We start from the raw sequence: 18,585 nt of genomic DNA on the forward strand, positions 1-18,585 counted from the left end.
CCTGCTCTCCCAGGCATTTACCCCTCTTAGTGTATTCTTCCTAATAACAGCTTAATCTTTCCTAAAATAACTTTGTTCACATTATTTTCCTCCTAGAAACAATGAGCTTCTTTAATGCCTGTGAGAAAAAGAACCATTTCAGCATTTTTTCATTTCTAACCCTTCTGTCTGCTGTGTCCTCCCTCTCCTTTGCTTATGAAATCCTGTCTGTGTTTCAAGGTGTTCCCCGCCCCCGCCGTGAAGTGTTTTTTTCCTTACTACTCCTCCCCAGGTATTCTTTTTTTTTTTTTTTTTTTTTTTTTGGTGGTACGTGGGCCTCTCTCACTGTTGTGGCCTCTCCCGTTGCGGAGCACAGGCTCCGGACGCGCAGGCTCAGCGGCCATGGCTCACGGGCCCAGCCGCTCCGCGGCATGTGGGATCTTCCCAGACCGGGGCGCGAACCCGGCTCCCCTGCACCGGCAGGTGGACTCCCAACCACTGCGCCACCAGGGAAGCCCCTCCCCAGGTATTCTTTAACTTCTGACATGCTTATTTTCCACACCACATCTTTGGCATTTAAAAATGCTTTGTGATGTCATTCACACTGTTAATTTGGAAAGACTGTATGTGTTAAACCACAAGTTTTGTTATTTTTTGAGTTAATTTAATAGGCAAAAATTGGCTTCATTTTAATTTGCATTTCTTTTGTTACTTTGTGAGGTAATTTTCTATTAAAAATGTAGTTTCTCTTACCAATTTACGTATTAAAGACAGCAATGCTTTTTTCCGTTGCAAATACTTTTTCACATCGTGTGGTGTGCATTTTAATTTTCATATGAGTTTTTGACATGCAAAAATTTCTATTTGGTGAAATTTTAATTTTTCCCCTATAATTTCTTCTATTGTTTTTATGCGTGGAAAGTCCTTCACTGTCCCCAAACCAGCTATTAACTAATATTTTCTTCCGCTTTATGGTTTCTTTTTTGTATTTACTCTTTAAATAGGTTGTAGATTTATTTTACTAACTGTTTGGGGTTAAGAATTGATTTTTTAAAAATTTTCAACTAGTTACCCCTTATTCTAGTACCGTCTATTGAATAAGACTACCAGTCATTGGAGGAAGAAAGGATTAATTTTATTACATACTTATTAATTCTTTATAAATACTTGTATTTATTTCTAGACTGGATATCCTATTCTTTTGTTCAGTGATTGATTCTTGAGCCTGTCACATATTATTTTAATCATTATAACTTTATGATTTTAGTTTCTGGTAGAGTAGATCTCCTTGTTCATGTATATTTGTCTTATCTTCCTCACCTTTGTAAGCTGTTTGATAGCTGGGGGGCATATACTTTTAATCTTTGTATCCTATAAAGCACCTGGTATACTTAACTAAGCATGTATTGATTCCTTGACTTCCAGGTAGAGAATTATCAGAAGACTTAAAAATCTGAGACCACTTATGAATTTCTGGCCACTTGATACATTTACCCAAAAGACATTTTAATATGCTGTAGACATAGGAAAGTGAATAAGGCATATTGTGCCATATTAAGTATGTTTAGCAGTTGTGAGTGTATATAATGAAACTGCTTTGATAATCTTAGAAATGAATTCTTATTAGCAGTGAATACTTTTTTACATATATAAAGTTATTTCTAAAATTTCAAGGAGAAATGTTATTCCTTTGTCTGTATTTTCCGAAAATAAAGTCTTTGAGTTAAAGGTTTACTTCAGTTTGGATTAATACAATAAGTAAAATTTTCAAACTTTTTTCTTTAGGTAATTTTGAATTGCTCAGCTCTGCAGAGTTTATTGCATTTGCTGAGTAGCCCAAAGGAGTCTATCAAAAAGGAAGCATGTTGGACAATATCTAACATCACAGCTGGAAATAGGGCACAGATCCAGGTAATCTCATAGCACCTGTCTTTTTTTCTGTATTTTTATTAAGGTTTTTTTTCAGTCAGCCTTTAAAGTATGTATAATTTTTCATTATTGCCTTGGAGAACACTAATTTCCAATGTTGTCTTATTTAGTCTACTTCTTACTTTTTTTATCCAACATTATAGAGGTTAAATCTTTTGAAACTTACACTTAGGCCTTGGTTTTTTCTCTTTGCCTTTAATATTTGATGATTTGTCAAGATCTGAGAAATAGTATCTTGTATTTTCAAAATGTTTTGATGGACTTTATGCTAAACAGATTGGCTTTACTCTTGCCAAATAAAATATTTCTTTTCTAGTGGACCCATGTGTTGGATTGCTTCAATTTTTCATGACTCTTTGGGGACCCAGTTTTCTCTAAATGGTTATCTGCCCTTTACTTTTGTCCTTGTATTAGTGGGAGAGTAATCCAAGTGAAAGGCTAAGCCGTGGGCCAAATGGTTCAGAATAGGCCATCAAGGCTGGAATAATGAGTTGGAAAAGATATACCATAGACTTATGGGACTTTGAGCTGAGTGGAATCATGGAGGTCATCTAACCCAAGATTCTCAATTAAAGATGAAACTGAGGCTCAGAGAAATAAAATGATTTGCTCAAGGGTACTTCTAGTAAATGACAGGACCAAGATGAAGCACCTTTCCACTAAATTTTACTGACTTCCTTCAGTGGTGTAATAGAAAGAGTTCTTGACCAGGAAAGGATGGTTAGTCATCCCCAGGAGGCTGTCAGGGACTGAGATTGATAACTGTGGCATTTTATAGCATGCATCAGGGTGATTTCAGCCGCACTTTATTGTCTGCTACCACCAGGCTCTCATATAGAATTCCTGTTTTTTGATAAATGAAATGATATGAACCCATTTTAGGTTCTTGAGCTAAGGAGAAACATGAAGAAAGCAATTTGAGGAAGACTACTTTAGTATATGAGAGGGATTGAGTAAAAGTACTCTGTCGAACTAAAGGCTATTCTGGTAATCTGTGTGGGAGGTGGTGGCTTGGAATAGAATGGTGGCATTGCTAAAGGAAAGGAAAAGATGGACTTAGGACGTTCTGAATTGAGAATGTAAAGGAGACTTGGTGACTGATGGAATTTAGAATGAATAAATAAATATAAAAACAGCCTTTGTAAACTAGAGAGGTTTGAAAAGAGACCTGATACAAAGAGCAGATGATATGTTTAAGGTGGTTAGCAGATGTTAAGTAAGCTGTCAGCCACCTTGGGCTGGGGCCCCAGTGAGAAATGTGGACTGGAGAGGTAGAGCACACATGTGAGAGTGGATGCTATGAGAGAGATGAGAATGGCAGAGGAAAAGAAAGAAAATTGAACTTTTATAATTTGTTATGGTGAGTGGAACAAGAGAGAAAAATAAAAGAGAAAAGAACCCAGGTAGAAAACTAGGAGATTACAAGGTCACAAACTCCAGGGAGGATGTTGTTAGTGATACTAAGTATAGACAAAAGGTTAGGGATAATGAGGAGTTAACTCCTTCCAGTTTATTTTTAATAGGGGAAGGGTGTCATTAGTGAAGCTAGCTGAAAAGTTATAATTAGTGTCATGAACAGTTTTATAACTCTTGTAATTTCCCTTTCTATTTAATTTTTCCATTCCAGACTGTGATAGATGCCAACATTTTCCCAGCCCTCATTAGTATATTACAAACTGCTGAGTTTCGGACAAGGAAAGAAGCAGCTTGGGCCATCACAAATGCAACTTCTGGAGGATCAGCTGAACAGATCAAGTAAGTACTAGCCAAGTAGTGTCTTGTAAATTAAAGGAAAATTACTGTCTCCCAATTAAGAGTGCTCAACTCTAGCCTCTTGGAAGATTTTTCTCAGTTTCATAATTACACTCAAGCATATATTTGATTCCTTATATCGCTCCCATTCTCTATTGCTGAAGATAATTCTGGGATGTGAGAAGGAAGGCAGAGTTGAGGTTTGAGGCGATCGAAATACTTATAGGGGTGGCTTGAGCCTACTCTCAAGCTGCTTGATCAAAAACATCTTGGGTAGTCTAGAAGGTTACTTGTAGAATTCTTAGAGTCTAACTTTAATAGCTAACTCTTGCTATTTCTAGTTTAGATGTCTTAATAGTAGAATTGGACAGACTTGAAAGATATGTATTGATATGCCTTAAAATAAAGTGCCAAATTCAGTAGAGGCAGGTCTCCTAAAGGACTGTGTTATTCAGTAAAGGGAGAGGTCTGTGTATTAGCTTGAGACTTAAATGGACCCTAGGGCAGCAACTTATAATCTTAATGGCCTAGAGTAGGCATAAATATGGATAGGAATCAATTCCTCAAAGGAACATCATATAATCAGATGGTTAATTATGGATATATACAGTATTTCAGATAGAAAAAAAAAGAAGAGTGGAACCTAGACTCTTAGCCTGCCTTAAGATTCTTTGGGGAATTCAAATGAGGAGAAGATGGTTACCAGTGAGTGTTAAAGCATTAACCCCTTCTATATATGTAGTAATATGGGGGAAACATAGCTACTTCTGATATTGTTGCTTTGTGGGTTAAATGTAGGTGCTCAACCAGTGCTGATTTTTTAGTGCTCTGTTGGGAATGTCAACATGAGAAGGTAAAGTAGTCCTAAGATTTCAGAAATTGATCAGAAAATAAGATTACAGAAAATAAGTATGTACCTGAAATAATACAACTTAAATAGATTAACACAATGCAGTAGCTATTTCGGTAGAGTTCATCATGGATAGGTTAGCCAAGGAGGACTTCAGGTGGTCTTCAGAGCACATTTGTAGGGGATTGGGTCTTTTTTAACCTCCAAAGTTCCGGTCTGGGGTACTATGATTTTTAAGTATGCCACCACCAGATGGCAGTAATATGAAGTAATATAGAAGTTATTAGAACAGTTGATAGTTGTCTTATGTTCAAATTCAGATTTATAATTATTGTCACTGTATTTTATACCAAATGTTTTCTTAATTGAAATAGTGAAACTGTACATGTACATATTTTAAAGACATTTTAAAATACTATGGTATCTTTCATCAGAAAGTATTCAGGGGTATTTTGCTCTGTTAGGAATGGAATGCCTACTATCCCTTTTTACAATTCAGCATAGCTATTTATAATAATGGAGTTAATTATCAGTCTCCTAGCAGTTTTTTCTTAACCGGGTAAAGAGTTATCTTGAAAGATTATTATAAAACTATTACAGTCCAAATTATAGAAAATAAGCTGTCTTTATTACTGATAAAAGACATCTGAGTGGCTTCTGCTTATTGTTGAGAAGACAAGATTTAGATGCAAGAACCAGTTAGAATAACTTAGGAAGTATTCATAATTTTAGGTTAAATATAATCAAATGCTAATACATACTACGGTTCTTAAAAATGAAGGATAAAGAATGTTGCCTGGAATTAAAGTTTCATGAAAGAGATGAAACTTGACATTTGGGTAGAGATTTGGCAATTTTGGAGGAGAGAGAATAGCATGAGGGAATATGCACAGTAAATGTTATTGGAAGAGGCAAATCAATCTTGCTATAGGTTATTCTTTTGCAGGGATGAGGAATTAAGTAATTGATGGACTTTGAAAACTGGGATGAAGGCCTTAATCTTGGGTATTGGGAAGACTCTGGAGTGTCTTTAACATTGAGAGTGATATGAAGAAGATAGTGGTTGTTTGTTTTTTTAATTGGCTGTGTCGGGTCTTAGTTGCGGCATGCAGGATCTTTGTTGCCGCGTGTGGGATCTTTTAGTTGTGGCATGCGGGATCTTTAGTTGCAGCATGTGGGATCTAGTTCCCTAATCAGGGATCGAACCCTGGCCCCCTGCATTGGGAGCGTGGAGTCTTAGCCACTGGACCAGCAGGGAAGTCCCAAGAAGACAGTGTTTTGAGGAGAGGAAAGAGAGCAATTAAGATGCCATTGCAGTAGTTTAATATACTGTGATGGCCAGAATTAAGATAATAGCTGTAGGGACTTCCCTGGTGGTCCAGTGGTTAAGACTCCATGCTTCCACTGCAGAGGGCACGGGTTTGATTCCTGGTCAGGCAACTAAGATCCCGCATGCTGCTAGGTGTGGCAAAAAAAAAAAAAAAAGTGTTGTAGCATGAGGTATGGGTCTAGATATGGGAAAGAACGATCTGTAGGACTTGGTGGCAGGTTACAGATTGCAAAGGAAAGGAAAGAGCCAAAGACGACTGGAGAAAAAGGTGGTGCTATTGATAAAAATTAGGACACAGAAGAAGCAAAATCCTGTTTGAGAGACATGGCTTTATTTATTTATTTGTTTATTTTTATTTATTTTTGGCTGCGTTGGGTCTTTGTTGCTGCGTGCGGACTTTCTCTAGTCGGGGCGAGCCGGGGCTACTCTTTGTTGTGTCATGCGGGCTCAGTAGTTGTGGCTTGCGGGCTCTAGAGCGCAGACTCAGTAGTTGTGGCGCACGGGCTTAGTTGCTCCACGGCATGTGGGAATCTTTCCGGACCAGGGCTCGAACCTGTGTCCCCTGCATTGGCAGGCGGATTCTTAACCACTGCACCACCAGGGAAGTCCCGGGAGAGATGGTTTAAGACACAGTGAGTTTGTTTTTCATCAGAAGAAATATTTGAGAAACATAATTCACTTTTCCAGATAGTAAATTCTTATGGACTAAATTTCCTTATCCAGAAAATTTTCTTAATGGAAGGCTTTTCTGCCACAAAAGCCAGCTAGCGTCAGTGACCAGTGATTACTTTATCCAGGTGTTTGAAATACACCACCCATTGGAGCCAGTTCCAGACTTTAACCATAGAATTGTGCCTGTTTTCCAGTCATCTTTTCAAATCTTCAGACTTTACTGAGGAAATACTTCTTGCAGTGCTTTTCTCAAAGTAATATGACTTTCCAACTCCTATACAGCCCAGGTCCTCTGGTGACCTGTTTTGCTTTTTGGTGCAAAATACTATCTTTGGAGAAACTTGCATCAGTAGTGAAATACCACTATGGTGGTCTTAAGTCTCCAAAGATGAGTGGTTGCATCAGAAAACAGCACCTTAAATTCCTGTGACCGAACCTGTGTCCCCTGCATTGGCAGGCGGATTCTTAACCACTGCACCACCAGGGAAGTCCCGGGAGAGATGGTTTAAGACACAGTGAGTTTGTTTTTCATCAGAAGAAATATTTGAGAAACATAATTCACTTTTCCAGATAGTAAATTCTTATGGACTAAATTTCCTTATCCAGAAAATTTTCTTAATGGAAGGCTTTTCTGCCACAAAAGCCAGCTAGCGTCAGTGACCAGTGATTACTTTATCCAGGTGTTTGAAATACACCACCCATTGGAGCCAGTTCCAGACTTTAACCATAGAATTGTGCCTGTTTTCCAGTCATCTTTTCAAATCTTCAGACTTTACTGAGGAAATACTTCTTGCAGTGCTTTTCTCAAAGTAATATGACTTTCCAACTCCTATACAGCCCAGGTCCTCTGGTGACCTGTTTTGCTTTTTGGTGCAAAATACTATCTTTGGAGAAACTTGCATCAGTAGTGAAATACCACTATGGTGGTCTTAAGTCTCCAAAGATGAGTGGTTGCATCAGAAAACAGCACCTTAAATTCCTGTGATCTTGTAAGGAGGTATAATTTAAGTGGCTAGAATTGGGAACCCAAAACTCATTTAATGAACTGTGCCATAATCATAATAATACCATATTTTTGCAAATATAAAACCTCACATCTTCAAAACTCTGGATTTACTTATTAGCACATTTTTGGGTAGAGTTTTTTTTTTTTTTTTTTGGCTACACCATGTGACATGTGGGATCTTAGTTTCCCGACCAGGGATTGAACCTGTGTCCCCTGCATTGAGAGCACAGTGTCTTAACCACTGGACCACCAGGGAAGTCCCTGGGTAGAGTTTTTTAATAAGAAAGTTTTAGTCAGTATTTATTCATTTAATTATATACAGGTTCTAGAAGCTTTCTAGAACTTAAAATTTGTTTTTAACTCTGAATCAAGTTTTCACTACACTGGTTTTCATAATAAAAGGTTTGACAACCAGACAGTATTACAACAGTAAATGAGGTTTTTAAAGGCGACGTAAGGATTAGAGGTTACTGAGCCAAGATTTCTAGATGGGAGAGAAAATCATATCAAGCATAGACCAGGATCAAGTTTGCAGACAATTTGGAGATTCTGAACAAATCTCTGAAATCCAGTTGGTGTTCTATAGACTTGCCTATATAGGCCAGTGAAGTTGAAGTGCAGACATGTAAGTCATCTGTTTAATTAACTACTCTAAAATTTTGCTGGGGTTTAGTGACAGACTTAGTCTTTGATTCCCAGACTTTTCCAGTTGAGGAAACTGAGGCACAGAGAGATCAGATAACTTGTCCAAAGTCATCCAGCTTTTATGTAGCACAGCTGGGATGTAGTAGTGGTGGTTATCTCTGGGTACTTTTTATTTTTCTTTATGCTTTTCTATGTTTTTCAAATTTGCAGCAACTAACATTTATAATCTAAAGAGGCTTGATTTTGTTTTTTTAAGAAAAACAGAATTATGTAGATATGTTGAAGGAATGGTTTACAGTTTTCAGTGACTAAAAACTGGTGTAAAGGAAGGGGAAATGGTCAGAAATGGCTTTATGCCTTACCTAGTCTCTTTATGACTGACCTAGTCTATATATCATCCAAATTGTCAGTAAATATTTAAATAAAATTACACACAATACTATTAAATTCATTCCTTTATAAATTATAAAGCTAAATATTACATAAAACTTTTAAAAAATTAAGCCTTTTTAAAGAACATTTTTAGATTTACAGAAAAATTGAGATAATACAGAGTTCCTGTATACTTCCCTCCCTTCTAAGTTTCTTCTGGTAAAATCTTGCTTTAGTGTGGTTACATTTGTTATAGTTAATGAACCAGTACTGATACATTATTAGCTTAAGTTCATATTTTATATTAAGGATTATTCTTTATGTTGTACAATTATAGGTTTTGATGAATGTTTCCACCATTGTATCATTCACTGCTCTAAAAATCCCCTCTGCTTCACCTATTCATCACTACTCCCTTACTTCCATCCCTCAAATCCCTGGCAATCACTATTCTACTGCCTTTATAAGAGTTTTCTGTTTTCCAGAATGTCATATATTTGGAATCATATAGTATGGAGTCTTTTCAGACTAGCTTCTTTCACTTAGCAATATGCACTTAAGGTTCCTTCACATCTTTTCATGGCTTGATAGCTCATTTTATTTCTTTTTATCACTGAATAATATTCCATTGTCTGAATGTACTACAGTTTATTCAGTCACCTATTGAAGGACATTTTGGTTGCTTCTAGTTTTTGGCAGTTAGGAATAAAGCTCCTGTAAATAATTCTTGTACAGGTTTTTGTGTGGACATAAAATTTCATCTCAATTGGGTAAATGTCTAGGAGTGTGACTGCTGGATCATATGGAAAGCTTTGTTAAAAAAACAAAAACAAAAACCTGCCAAAAGCTGTCTTTCCAAGTGGTTATCCTATTTTGCATTCCCACCAGCAAAAAAATGAGCGTTGTTTCTCCACATCCTTACCAGTGTTTGGTACTGTGTTTTGGATTTTAGCCATTTTAATAGATGTGTAGGGGCATCGTTGTTTTGATTTGCAGTTCCCGAATGACATATGATGTTAAGTGTCTTTTCATATCCTTTTTTGCCATCAGTATATCTTTGTTGAGATCTTTTGCCCATTCTTAAATTCTTTGTTTTCTTATCTTTTGAGTTTTAAGAGTTCTTTGTACGCAATAGAATTGGCTTGTTGGGCTTGTGCTGGCTTTAGCACCAAGTGTGTCCTGTTTCAGAGGTGTGGTTACCTATAGAAACAAAAATGAAATTAATCAAAAGTATTCTATTTTGAAGAATCACTCATAGTCAAAATAAGAGAGTATTCCAGTTTCTTCGAGTCTAATAATTGTGGAGGGAAAAAAGAATGGTGATGGTGCCAGAGAACTGTTGTTTTTTTTGGTTTTTTAAAAAATTTATCTGTAGCTTTTTTTTTGACAAGGTGTAGGTTGTATGGTTGAATGGGTGCCTACTTTTATTTCTACAGTGAATTTGAGGATTTCCCTTCTACCAATTTCATAAAAGTTTTATGAAGTTAAAAGCTTTGTTTGACTAAATTGTTCTTTGTATTAATTTAGGTACCTCGTAGAACTGGGCTGTATCAAGCCACTCTGTGATCTCCTCACAGTCATGGACTCTAAGATTGTACAGGTTGCCCTAAATGGCTTGGAAAATATCCTGAGGCTTGGAGAACAAGAAGCCAAAAGGAATGGCACTGGCATTAATCCTTACTGTGCTTTGATTGAAGAAGCTTATGGTAAGATAGTTTAATAGATGTCCTGAAATTATTTTTTTCTTTTTTCTCCATGCTTTTCTGGCTTGTCCACACCTGTCATTAGCAAACTCATACAAAAAAGTTGTTCTCTTATGAGTAATATTTAGTATGCAGAATTGGAAAAGAAGATGCATTGTATATATGAAGAGAAGCAAGTACCCTTTTAAGTTGAGCCCTTTTTACATTGGGCTGTTAGGATCTTCCATTCCCTGACTCTGCTTGCCATTGTGGGTACTTTTGTATTCTTACTAGTCCATCTGAGCCTCAAGAGCATCCATATCTACTGTAGACAATGCCCGACTCCACTCCTTTTCTCTTGTAAGATTTTAGAGTTCTGATTTTGAGTTGCATCCCCCAATTCCTGTGTACCTAAAGTGTTCTTGACTGTACAGGTTTCTGAGAGTTTCATTAGAAACAGTAGAGTCACTATCTGCCGTTTGGTTTCCTCATTCTTCCAGTCTCAGTTCTAACTGTACTCTTAATCACTGGTTTACCACTGTACTTTAAAACTTTTAAGTTCCCTAAGTGATTTTAATGCATAGCCAGGATTGAAAACCACTGCTCTAGGGTTTGTTTATTCCTAAAATTGGAATTAGGGATCATAGGGCACATTCATCTTCAAATTTATCAGATAATGCAGAATTGTTTTCCAAAATGCCTTTAACGGTTTACCATTTTTTAAAGGCCTGACTATAAAAACTATATTCCTGCTTAGTGTAAGAAATTTTGAAATGTATGAAAAAACAAATGTTCCTCTACCCAGATCTTTTGCCATAGGAGAGAACTTTTGTTAATTTTTGGATGTGTGTATATATATATATATATTTTAAAATATGGATACATATATGAATATGTATTTTTTTTCTTTTGAGCAATGTTAACGTTTATTTCCAGTATCGCTATAGAAGTTAGATTGCTTATGGCTATAGGTAAAAGAAAGCCTAGCTCAGATGTGCTTAAACTTAATAAAGGGAGGAGTATGTGTTGGCTAATTGTTCTGGTTAGACTTCTTAGTTTAAGCAATAGAAATTGATTCTGATTGATTTAAGGATATTACACATTTATTGAAATGACATTGGATAGCTCAGAGCCTAGGTAGATAGAACCAGAGCAAAGAATAAATTAGGCCACAGACACAGTCCAATAGGAAAACTTCTGTTCCTGGCCTTGGGCACAGGATGATGTAACTGTTACGAAAACTGCTGCTTCTGGGGACTGGCTGTTTCTTGCACACACGTTTAAGATGTCAGTTTGCAATAGTATTATTCAGATGTAATCCCAGCAATATTTTCTGTGTTGCTGCAAGATGCTTATGAGATATAGAGAATCTTCCTTTTATGTCAAGGAAAGAGACATGGCAAAATATAGTTTTATTAGAATTTCCAACAGATATACAACAGATTTTTTTTTTAATTCTTCATTCTAGGTCTGGATAAAATTGAATTCTTACAGAGTCATGAAAACCAAGAGATCTACCAGAAGGCCTTTGATCTTATTGAGCATTACTTTGGGACCGAGGATGAAGACAGCAGCATTGCACCCCAGGTTGACCTTAGCCAGCAGCAGTACATCTTCCAGCAGTGTGAGGCGCCTATGGAAGGTTTCCAGCTTTGAAGCAATACTCTGCTTTCATGTCCCCGTGTCAGACCAGGCTACCCAATCAAGTCCTCTTGTGGAGCCCACAGTCCTCATGGAGCTAACTTCTCAAATGTTTTCCATAATACTGTTTGCGCTCATTTGCTTGCCTTGCGCACCTGCTCTCTTACACACATCTGGAAAACCTCTGGCTCTCTGTGGTGGAATACCCTTCTAATAAAAGGGTAACCAGAACGGCCCGCTCTCTTATGGAAAACCCTAGGCTTTGGAGATCCGCACTTATATATTATAGAGTCATGGGAATATACACATAATAATGTGGCTCCCTTTTTTTTTTTTCTGGGGGAAAAAAAGAGGACTCCTCATTCCCTTTAATGTGGGAAAAAATACATTAAAAGATGAGACTAAACCTTTATCTTGAATTTCACACAACTACTTGCAACAAGGGAGATGTTTAGACCTGTTGTGTACTTCAGAGTACTTTTCATGAGTTCTTCCACAGTGAACCCTTGGATTACCTGGTGGCTTTTTCTAGCCAAATTTGCATTAATCCTTACTGAGATTGGATGGTTTTCTTTCCTCTGTTGGCGCCATTCTCCACAGATATTCAACCATCCGCTCCCTCACCTTCAGCCTTCAGTGAATGTGCTTTCTAGTTGTCAGGAATGCTGAAGAATTAACACTTTGACTCTTAAATGTGATACTGGTTTGAAGATTCCCTTAGAGCAAAAAGGAGAGGGGCACATATTAATTTGTATGGCTATTGCTTCTCTTTGGTCTTATGTGTCTTAGGATTTGGAAGTGGTTCAATTCTAATGCTGGTATGAAGATTTAGAATCCTTAGTGATCGAAACCGTATCCTGTAATTCAATAAACAAGTTAAAAACAAATAGAAAAAAAAAAAGCCCTCTGATTTTCCCAAACTTAACCAGTGTGACTAGAGGCTGTGTTTCTGCATTAAAACAAATGTTTCAGGCTTTGTGGTCCTGATCAAGGTCCTCATTAAATTGGAGTTCACCCTAGGTGCTTTTCCCCTCTGTGACTGGCAAGTAACACATGCTTTTAAAGGTTACTTAGGGAATTCTTTTTTTTTTTTTTCCCCTTAGTTGGGTGCAGCTGGATTCTAATGTATTCATGCTGCACATAAGTAGCATCCTTATCTCAAATAACCATCTTCTGGACATGACCTGTTTAACCCAAATAAGGGCAGTGATCTTTTTCTTATAACCTCATTGTTCCCTAATCATTTCATTTCATCTCCTACTAGTACTACCCAGTCAAGTCCCCTCCATAAAATAAAAACAGTTCTACCTTCTGGCTCATTTAATGATGACTGCAATCTCTACCTGCAAATGGCGCTTCCAGTACTGTCTTCAGTGATCCACATTTGTGCTCAGACTGGAATGAAAAAATAAGCTTAATTGCCAAGAGAACTGCAACTGAGTTCAATACGACTTCTTGGTGCTAGTTGGCCATCTTGACTCAATGTTGGGATATACTATCAGAGAAGATTTTTTGTTGATGTGCTGTTCAAAATGAATTCTGAAGGAAAAGTTGCTCACTTTTTCAGAGAATATCCTTTTATTAAACCTCTTTAATTTTGTCCTCTTCTAGAATTCATTATAACCCCAAAGCGTAACTATTTGGACGTTCCCCTGACAAGCTGTTATATCTCTGGTAAATCCTGCTGAACTTTAGGGACATTCAGAGCTTTCATACCTCATCATGTTATTTAAGCAGCCAGCTTATGTGATCTGATTTAAACTTTAAAAAATCCACTTCATTCAAAGTAGAAAGATACAAAGACAGAGGACATTTATCAGCCAAGCCTGCGATGCATTTTTTGCATCTAGTCTGTAACTGTGTCTGTGCTCTGGATGGATACCGTCTGATGTCTGTCTGTTATTGATGGAGCAGCCACCGCAAAACTAGTCAGCTCCCATCTATAACTGTTACTTTTTCTAGTGCTGCTTTGTGCTGAAAGAACATTTTAGTTTACTGCACTTGACCTGTAAAAGACTTTGATTCTTTGTAATTTTAGGGACAAATTAGGTGGTTAATTTAAAGAAAAACTTTCAATGTTGCCTTTACATCACATTAAAATATAACTTCTTTCAGAAGGGTAATAGAAACACTGATTCATAGTAAAAATCTTGTTTTTAGCTTTGACTTTTTCGTGGCTGAGTTTTTTTAAATTGTAAATTACTGGTAACACATCATTTCTCTAGGATGTTTTAAATCATGTACCTTCTATTGGATAATTTTAAAAATTTCAGCTCGTTTTGATAAACCAATTTGAATGGAAAAAATGTAAAACAAAATTATTTCCCCAAGTTAGCAAGAAGAGCATACATTGGGAATTTTTGCTAGCAATTGCAGGTGTCTCAATGAATGAATTAAAACCAAGTCCATTTAACTAATGTGGTCTATTTTCTGTCTAAAACAAGAGGAATTTATCTTGCTCCTGTCCTAGTTCATGAGCCATGAGATAACGAGCTAATTTTTTTTTTGCAATGAATCTTTTTAAATATAAAAGTTGGAATTGATTAAAAGTTAAATCCCAGCATAACTGTTGTAACTGATAAAGCAGCCTTTTTGGTAATAGAATGACATTTAGGAGGTAGCTGTTAAGTCCTATTTTTAGTTGTCTACCTGGCAGATTGTATCAATTTACTTTGTTTATTGTATAATCTTATCACTAAGATGTTACTTATTACAAAAGCATGCTAATTTCAACACAGGAAAACTCTTCTGTAGTTTAATATACTGATGGGGGTGGGTGGGAAGTGGCTTGATTTTTACTTTCCTCTCCTTTTTTTCCTCCTCCAAACTTTCAAAGTGTATTCTTTGAAATGAGAACTTTAGTGGGAAAAAAAGCATTGATAACATTTGGGCTGTAAAGGCACTTTGTAGCTGAAGGACCAGGAGGTGGATAACGGTCAGATTGAGAGACACCAAGAAAGGTAAAGAAAGATGATAGATCTGAAGAATGGTGAGAATTAGGAGACAGAGTTCTCCATGGAACACTTTTAATTCATGTTGTCACTAAGTAATTAGAACCCTTTTAAACTTAACTAACTTATATCAGCTGTACTGTTTTCGAAAATTCTATTGCCCTAGGATTGTTCCTTCCATCTGCCAGATAAAGCTGAATGGGCTCTGGGTCATTTTTCATCGTTATTGTTACAGATATAAACTTTAACAGTTATCCCATAATAAATCTGAATTATTCCAGATTGTTGCTGACTTTGCATAAGAAAAAATATGTAGTATATTTTATTAATCAAACTTTGTCAACTATCCTTTGTTGTACATGGCCACCCACGGGCAACTATGAATTTACTTCTCTAGTGCTAAATAAATATTTCAGTTATTAATACCCCAATTTGGGGTTGCATTATGAAAGAGTTTTCCTCAGGTTGAAGAATTTTTCTTTCTCGCTAATGAATTTTGTGAACATTTTTATATCAATAGGCAAGTCATTATAGCTGTTTAAGGGCTTGGGGCTTTTTACATATATTAGAAATTGTGATGTCTAAGAGTGATTTTCACTAAAGAAAAGGGATCCACTTTTAGAAAGAGGTATTATTTGCTTTTCATATTTATTTACTGTGTTCTACCTCCTACATTCCAAAATTTGCTCATTTGCAGAGACAGGTATACCTGTATATGGAAGTCTCAAATCTGAATTTTTTGCCATCTGAAGTTAACAGAACCATTTTCTTCTGTTGTGAGGTGAACAGAGTAAATATATATCTACCCAGCTGGGAAATATTCTTGGCTATCTTTTTCTATCATCAAAAGTTAAAGTTACATGTATATCTTTAAGAAGCTAAAGTAATTGAAGGCAGATGTAGTACTACTAGTACAGTAAGTCTGCTCTAACTTGGAGAATATTCTATAACATGCTTTATTGTCAGAAAAGGATAGGTAGTAACAGTGGGTACCAGAGCATCAGAAAAATGTGTGATAAAGTAAAATAAATATCATTATATGCTGATTCTAAAAATATCATTGCTACTGGACATAAAATTCATCTGGAAGTTTGGGGTAAGAAGAAAGGATTAAGGGTAGATGAAGTTCCATTCTGTTTTCAGCTAGGGGTAGACAAGGCAGTCCCAATCTGTTTTCCTACAGGTCACATAAAGGCAACTAGTGTTTATTTGAACCACTGTTGTGTTCCAGGTGCCTGGCTAAGTAAGGGCTTTCACTTTTTCTCATTTAATCCTTCAGCTGCTCTTTGAGGTAGATAATTGTCATTATGTTATAGTGACAAAATCAACACTTAGGAGAATTTACTTTGCCTTGGTCACAGCCCTTGAACATTGTCTAAAGGTGGGGAAAAGCCCTGCAGGTTGTGTGTCTTGAGAACGCAGCAGTCACAGTGGAGGTGTTCTGTCCAAGAATTCCCAGAACAAGACACAGCAACCACAGCGGGGCCAACTCTTGTTTTATTGGGCCATTCTTTCTTGTTCTTCCTTATCAGTCCCCGTGAAATGACTAAATCAGGTATGAATTGCTTTTAGGTTACATAATCTGGAGTGTAGACCCTCTCAGTCCAAACATCTTTCCCCTTCTGTGGTGCTAAAGTTCTGTATGACCTGACAAGTTAAAAATAATATATAAATGATTGATTTTGAGTTTAGTAGCACAATGGCTAAACTCAGAAACATGTTTCCATTCAACAAACTCAAACGTAGGAAGTACTGACAGAGAGGGAAAGGCTTTGGAACAAAAAATGCTGCCATAGAAAGCAGTGCCATCCATGGATGTGAATTTAACACAGCTTACTTCCTAAAGGAGTGTCAACACAAGGAGTGTCCAAAGTTTAAAAAAATGACCTTTTAATGTATGTTGTTGAGTATGTTTTGCTTACCTCGTCATTTTGACCACTCTATGTCCTTTTTCAAAGTGTTCTTACACTTTGATTTGGAATGGTTCTAATGATTCTTTGTACTTGAATGTGGTTGGTCAGGCCATGGATGAGTGCCTTGCACACAGTAGACATTCAATAAATATTAAATGACTGAAGGAATGTGCATCTATGTGATATTAGTAAAGGGTACTTGGTTACCAAAGAAAGCTCAAAGGAATTCCTTTATGTTGCTGTTTGAAACAAGGATTAACAACTCTTTAGTGTCTCAAAATTTAAGTGTTTTATATGTAGTTCCCTTTCAGGAGACATAATTTGACGTGAAGTTTACAAAAGCAAACGCTGTCATAACACAGGTTTGTTATATTAAAACCAAAAAATACACCTATGCCTTCTGAGAAAAGTTAATGGGTATATTTTACAGGGTAACTAATATATAATCAACCTCATGTTTATATATACACCAGAAATAGCTCATCAGTCTCTTCTGGCATACTCTAAGAAGAAAAAAATTTTTTGCCAATTATATCCAACCAATGTGGAAGTGGTGGTTGCCTTAGGCTATTAAATAGAGATTTTTCATTTTTACACATTGTATGTATTGCTGCATGAGAATACTTTCTTTATACATTCTTCCAATTTACGTGACAATCAGCAGAAACAGAAAGATGTATTTATTCATTCAGTGATTGCTTCTCTACCATTTTTGAGAGATTCCACTGACCAGGTATTTTTTCTGAAAACAAAACAAAATCTTCTTAAAAGTCTTAGTTCCTGCAGACTACACTATCATCCATAGTACACAATTGTAGGGTTTACAAATTTATTAAAGCTAGCTTAGATGACTGTTGCCCCTATTTCTTTCTTTTTTTTTTTTTTTTTTTTTCGGTACGCGGGCCTGTCACTGCTGTGGCCTCTCCCATTGCGGACCACAGGCTCCGGACGCGCAGGCTCAGCGGCCACGGCTCACGGGCCCAGCCGCTCCGCGGCATGTGGGATCCTCCCGGACCGGGGCACAAACCCGTGTCCCCTGCATCGGCAGGCGGACTCTCAACCACTGCGCCACCAGGGAAGCCCTGTTGCCCCTATTTTATTTGCCATTTTGAAAGTATTTTTTTTAACATCTTTATTGGAGTATAATTGCTTTACAATGGTGTGTTAGTTTCTGCTTTATAACAAAGTGAATCAGTTATACATATACATATGTTCCCGTATCTCTTCCCTCTTGCGTCTCCCTCCCTCCCACATTAGACAGTATTTTAAATGACTTGTGATGAGAACAGTCCCTAGGGAGTAACTGATTTAGGACAAATAAGCCCAAATATTCTTCTTGGGCATGCTTATCTAATTCATACCCTTTTTTTTTTTTTAAAAAAAGTATTTTTCTAATTTTAAAATCAATAATGGTCATTTCTGTGATCTTGAATGTTTTTCCAAAGAATGAAATTACTCTCTAAATTCCTTTATCTATACCCACTTAACCTGAGGAAGCCAAAGGAGCCCAGTGGGTGTCCACAATATGGATCGCCCTATCTAAAACACTTGGCCCCAGCATTATTTATGGGTAAGGAGAAAACAGAAACCCAGAAGACCACAGTGGTGGGGAGAGATCTAGGCAGGCTGGAGTACAAATTAGCGTACAAAGAGTGTAGAATCTTCCAAGATTAACTTCTGATAATGAGGAGAGCCGTTTTGGGAAGTCCACACTTACTGTTCTGGTTTGCTGGGGGCAGTCCCAGTTTTTAAATCAACACCTGTTAATTATTTTAGTGCCCTGTTTCACTTTTAAAAAGTCTCAGTTTAGATAAGTTGCATGGCCACCCCATATTTAGCCCAAAGAGATGCTTGTATATTTAA

General features: G+C 36.9%; 1 protein-coding gene across 1 annotated transcript in view; it reads left to right on the forward strand.

Annotated features, from left to right (window-relative positions):
- The window catches only part of KPNA1 (karyopherin subunit alpha 1), a 76,217-nt gene extending 63,484 nt beyond the window's left edge, over positions 1–12,733 (forward strand). The window contains exons 11-14 of the mRNA XM_024120006.3: positions 1,765–1,890; positions 3,536–3,663; positions 10,063–10,241; positions 11,686–12,733. Coding sequence (XP_023975774.1) covers positions 1,765–1,890; positions 3,536–3,663; positions 10,063–10,241; positions 11,686–11,873 — 621 coding nt within the window. The 3' untranslated portion in view covers positions 11,874–12,733. The remainder of the gene's footprint in view (positions 1–1,764; positions 1,891–3,535; positions 3,664–10,062; positions 10,242–11,685) is intronic.
- Positions 12,734–18,585: the final 5,852 nt, after the last annotated feature.

This window comes from Physeter macrocephalus, chromosome 1 (genome assembly GCF_002837175.3).
Source record: "Physeter macrocephalus isolate SW-GA chromosome 1, ASM283717v5, whole genome shotgun sequence".
Classification (NCBI taxonomy): Eukaryota; Metazoa; Chordata; class Mammalia; order Artiodactyla; family Physeteridae; genus Physeter; species Physeter macrocephalus.